Here is a 5,566-nt window from a genome sequence, read left to right on the forward strand (position 1 = left end):
AAAAAAAAAAAAAAAAAAAAAAAAAAAGAAAAATCAAATTCACTCGACAGGGCACCACCCCAAACTGTAAAACAGGGTTACCAGGAGCAGCCAGACCACAAGGAGCTCAGCCCAGGGCGGAACAGCCACACAGCAGGTCTGGGGGAGGCTGGCTTGGGAGTCTGACTTGTGCCATCCCAGACACGGAGCTACCTGCGAGGCCATGTGTGTTGCCCAAATGCCACCCCACTCCCAGCAAAGATGCCAGGAGCACAACTCATTGGACCACCACGTCGCTGCAGGGCCACTGGGAGACGCGGCTTCTGCCTCCGAGCCTGGAGGCCAGCTACCATCCGCGTGGGGACTCAGTCTCTCTAAACGTCTCCTCCAAAAGAACTCACTCTTGATGAAGGAACTGCCTGGTGAGATCTGGCCTAGCATCGAGACACCTACACCGTCTCTGGCACAAACACAGGGCCTGTTACTGCCCCTGAGGTCGTCACCAGGGGGAGAGAATGGCCAGGCCTGCCTTCCACAACACCCACTCATATGGTGCCAAGACATAAACACGCAACGTGGCACCAGGGCCAGGCCGCAGTTCCAATCCCGGCTTCCCATGAGGCGGCTGTGCCCGGCTGGGTGGGCACCTTTTCCTACGGGCCCCTGCGGCCCAGACAGGATCCGCTCTTGAGTCTGCCTGTCTGTCTTAACTTCTGCACACAGAAGTCATGCACTGAGTCCCACCGACTGACACCTCGCAGCTGCCGCGCCTTCGCCTACATTCTCTCTCTCCGTCTTCACCGGGACCCTCTAAGGTGAAAGTTAAGTCCACACAGGCTCATCCACCACTCCAACATCAAAAAAAGCTCCAAAAGCGAAAGTTTCTTCCTTCCTGGTTTGACCTGGCACGAAGCTATCTGTTGTCTTATCCTAGACAGTCCTAGGTGGGTGTGATCAAACATCACAGTCCAAAATCCCACAGATCCTCAAATCGCAAAAATTCTGGATTCCAAAATATAGCTGGCCCCCGGCTTGTTTCCAGGACGAGGGAGGAGGCTCCAGAAGTAACTTCGTGCCCGGGAGAGGCTGGTCCAACTCTGCTGAGATCAGCCCCGACGCTCTCTAGGCCCCGGCGGACCCACCCACCCTGCGCCCAGTTTGTGCCAGGCGGGTCCGCGTCGGGGGTTCAAATCCCCCCCCCGGGGTCTGACCCAGCCCCGCCGGGGGCTCGCGGGCGGCGGAGGCGCGGTGGGTCCACCGGGATCCCGACGAGGGAGCGCGGGGCGCCTGGCGGCCCCAGCACTTGGCAAAGTTGGCAAACGCGCGGGAGGGGAGGCCTGCGCGCCGCGGGGCCGGGGCCGGGGCCGGGAACGGGAGTCGGACCCTGGAGCGGGGCCGCGCGCCCACCGGACCCCAGACCCCGGCCCCGCCCCGCGTCCCTCCCCTCCCCCACTCCGGCCCCCGCCCGCCCCGCGCCGCCGCGCATGCGCACTGCAGCCCGCGATGTGGCAGCCGGGGGAGTGGGGGGGGGCCGGGCCGGGGGCGGCCGCCGACGGAGCCCCGCGCCCCTCCGGCCCCGGAAGGGCCAGGCGCCCCGGCCGGCCTCAGAGCTCCAGAGCGGGGCTCTCTGTCCCCGGGGCCCACTGCGAGGCAGAGCCACGGCTGCGGGGGTCGCGGACGCGCGGGGGCGGGGGGCCGGCTCCCCCGGCCCGCTCACTCACCTCCGCCATGGCCGTGTGTGCGCGGGAGGCGGCGGCCGCGCCGGGATCCCCGGATGCGGGGCCGCGCACTCATTGGCTGTGAAGCCTGGAGGGCGGGGTCGGGGCGGAGCCTGGAGGGGGCGGAGAGCGGGCCGGGCGCGTAGTAGGTGCGCGGGCGCGGGCGCGCAGCCGAGCGTAGCCGGCGGCTTGTGGCGAGCTTGCGATGGCTTCCCGGCCGTCTCTGCTGGACCCTGGCCTTGGCCTTGGCGGAGGAGGATGCATTCCATAAAAATACGAATTCCTGATAATCACACCTGCGTGGGGACCACGTGGGCCCGTGTGACCTCTCCAATCCCTTGGGTGCTCACAGTTAATACCCCGCCTTGCAGACTAGGAAACTGAGGCCCAGGGCAACTGGCCACCCAGAGTGTCAGTGATAGAGCCAGAATTGGTGTCCGGCCGGCGTGGTTCTGGAACTTTCTGCACTTTTGCACCCGTGATGAGCAAACTAGCGCGCGGAGGAACCAATTGGGGAGGTTGGGAACATGCACCCGCCGGAGAGCCCAAGGTGGGAGGCAGGGAGGTGGGCTTGACCCCAGGGCCACTTGGCTCTGCAACCCGTCGTTGTTTCGCAGACTGAACATTTCTGGAACACGTGCACGTTCTGATCCTGTGCTAGGCTGGGGGGGGGGGGGGATTTGATGGAGACAGCCCTAACGCCTGTCTTCAGGGCGTTTAGAGGGCAGGATGGGAAGGCAAGGACTCGCCACACTTTAAATTTGAGACACATAAGTGCCGTGAATCTTCGGGGCGCACGATGCAGAGAGAGGATTGGAAGCGGGGCGTGAAGAGGCAGGGGCCAGGTGGGAGATGTGGGGCCTGGACCAGAGAGACTTGGGAAGGCGGACCCCACAAGACTCGCTGATGGAGCGAAGCTGGACAGAGTGAAGGATGGCCTCCAGATGTGTGGCTTGCACAAATGAGTGGAGGGCGGTTCCTACTGAGACCAGGAAGAAGGGATTTGGGGACCAGGAAGAAAGGAATGAGTCTCATTCATGTTTCCCAGTGATCGGCCAGTGAATGGTGAGAAGTTGACATGCACCACCCTTGATGCCTGATACACAAGCATTACTCAGTCCTCTGAGAATTCACCAACCAAGAGATAGAAGAACCACTCTGGAGGGGCCTACCCTCACTCCTTTTTTGGGGTACATCATTCAGATTGAGGGTTCTGGCCCTCGTGTTCAAGAGTCCTCACTGATTTGTGCAACAGTTGGTTCCTTCCTTTATTTTTCATTTATTATTATTAATTCAGTCATTCTGTGAACTAAACACGTATCTTATGCAGTCCTCAACTGGGTGCTGGGTAGCCAGAGGTCCTGTGAAGCAGGGAAAAGCATGAACAGATATGAGTGAGGTGTGTGCTGAGGGGCCGAAGACGAGGGCTTGAGTCCACCCGGCACAACCAGAGAAGACTCCCAGGAGAGGGCTTGGCAAGAATCATCACAAAGATGTCAAATGAGGACTTGGGTGAAGAGAAGGGTATTGTGGTCTGGTATGGTGGCTCATACCCGTAGTTCTAACACTTGGGGAGGCAGAGGTGGGAGAATCACTTGAGTTTGAGACCAGCCTGGGCAACATGGTGAAACCCTGTCTCTACTAAAAATACAAAAATTATCCGCGCATGGTGCGAGTGCCCATAATCCCAGCTACTCTGGAGGCTAAGGCAGGAGAATCACTTGAACCTGGGAGGCACAGGTTGCAGTGAGCTAAGATCACTGCACTCCAGCCTGGGAAACAGAGTGAGATACTTTTATTTATTTATTTATTTATTTATTTATTTATTTATTTATTTATTTTGAGATGGAGTCTCGCTCTGTCACCCAGGCTCTAGTGCAGTGGCACAATCTTGGCTCACTGCAAGCTCTGCCTCCCGGGTTCACGCCATTGTCCTCCCTCAGCCTCCCGAGTAGCTGGGACTACAGGCGCCCGCCACCACACTCGGCTAATTTGTTTGTATTTTTAGTAGAGTCGGGGTTTCACCATGTTAGCCAGGATGGTCTCAATCTCCTGACCTCGTGATCCGCCAGCCTCGGCCTCCCAAAGTGCTGGGATTACAGGCGTGAGCCACTGCTCCTGGCCTCAGAATGAGACACTGTTAAAAAAAAAAAAAAAAAAAAAAACTTTAAAAATTAGGGGGCATGATGGTAACGCGCCTGTAGTCCCAGCTACTCCGGAGGCCGAGGTGGGAGGATCTCTTGAGCCCAGGAGGGCGAGGCTGCAGTGAGCAGTGATTGTGCCACTGCATCCCAGTCTGGGCAACAGAGTGAGACCTGTTTCAAAAAAAAAAAAAAAAAGTGAAGGATATTTTAAGGTCTGAAAGTCTGTGCCCGTAGACTGTTAGTCGCAGTGGAGAAATGAGGCCACTTGTTGGGCGGGTGATAAACTCAGCATCCCTGGTGAAGGGCAGGTGCACACCATGTGCACCTGGGTGTGGGGTCCAGAGCAGGACACGGCATCACTGAATCCAGCCAGGAATGCAACCCGTATCTACATACGAAGAAATTTCAGACAAACCCAAATAAGGAACACTCTGTTAAACGAGAGGGACTGTATTCTTCAAAAATGTTAATGCCACAGCCGGGCATGGTAGCGGGTGCCTATAATCCTAGCTACTCAGGAGGCTGAGGCAGGAGAATCGCTTGAACCCAGGAGGCAGAGGTTGCAGTGAGCTGAGATCACACCACTACACTCCAGCCTGGGTGACAAGAGCAAAACTCCATCTCAAACAAAACAGGTCGGGTGCGGTGGCCTGTAATCCCAGCACTTTGGGAGGCTGAAGCAGGCAGATCACGAGGTCAGGAGTTCAAGACCAGTCTGACTAGCATGGTGAAACCTCATCTCTACTAAAATAATACAAAAATTAGCCTGGTGTGGTGGTGCACACCCGTAGTCCCAATTACTCGGGGAGGCTGAGGCAAGAGAATCGCTTGAACCCGGGAGGCGGAGGTTGCAGTGAGCTGAGATCATGCCACTGCACCCCAGCCTGGGCGACAGAGCAAGACTCTGTCTCAAAAACAACAACAACAACAACAAAAACTCACAAAAACAACAAAAATGTTAATGCCAGAAAAAACAAACCTGTGAAAATCTTTTTTTTTTTTTTTTGAGACGGTGTCTCACTCTGTCGCCCAGGCTGGAGTGCAGGGGCACAATCTCGGCTCATTGCAAGCTCTGCCTCCCGGGTTCACGCCATTCTCCTGCCTCAGCCTCCCGAGTAGCTGGGATTAGAGGTGCGTGCCACCACACCTGGCTAATTTTTGTATTTTTAGTAGAGATGGGGTTTCACCATGTTGGCCAGGATGGTCTTGATCTCCTGACCTCATGATCCACCCGCCTCAGCCTCCCAAAGTGCTGGGATTACAGGCGTGAGCCACCGTGCCCGGCCTGTGTAAATCTTTTATTAATGTCAAATAACTGATCCTAGATGGATCCAGCAGTGGAGGGGAAAATGCTACAAAGGACATTATCAAGTCAGCTGATGAAGTTGGAGTTCAGATGTAGATTAAAAGATTGCATCGGCCGGGCGCGGTGGCTCAAGCCTGTAATCCCAGTACTTTGGGAGGCCGAGACGGGCGGATCACGAGTTCAGGAGATCGAGACCATCCTGGCTAACACGGTGAAACCCCGTCTCTACTAAAAAATACAAAAAACTAACCGGGCGAGGTGGCGGGCGCCTGTAGTCCCAGCTACTCAGGAGGCTGAGGCAGGAGAATGGCGTGAACCCGGGAGGCGGGGCTTGCAGTGAGCTGAGATCCGGCCACTGCACTCCAGCCTGGGCAACAGAGCCAGACTCCATCTCAAAAAAAAAAAAAAAAAAAAAAAAG

The 5,566-nt window shown here is 56.6% G+C and overlaps 1 protein-coding gene across 1 annotated transcript in view; it reads right to left on the bottom strand.

The window, feature by feature from the left end:
- Positions 1–1,765, bottom strand: part of MIER2 (MIER family member 2) — a 31,781-nt gene extending 30,016 nt beyond the window's left edge. Inside the window, exon 1 of the mRNA XM_025367703.1 lies at positions 1,701–1,765. Coding sequence (XP_025223488.1) covers positions 1,701–1,709 — 9 coding nt within the window. The 5' untranslated portion in view covers positions 1,710–1,765. The remainder of the gene's footprint in view (positions 1–1,700) is intronic.
- Between the last annotated feature and the right edge of the window lie 3,801 nt (positions 1,766–5,566).

This window comes from Theropithecus gelada, chromosome 19, assembly GCF_003255815.1.
Source record: "Theropithecus gelada isolate Dixy chromosome 19, Tgel_1.0, whole genome shotgun sequence".
In the NCBI taxonomy this organism is placed as follows: domain Eukaryota; kingdom Metazoa; phylum Chordata; class Mammalia; order Primates; family Cercopithecidae; genus Theropithecus; species Theropithecus gelada.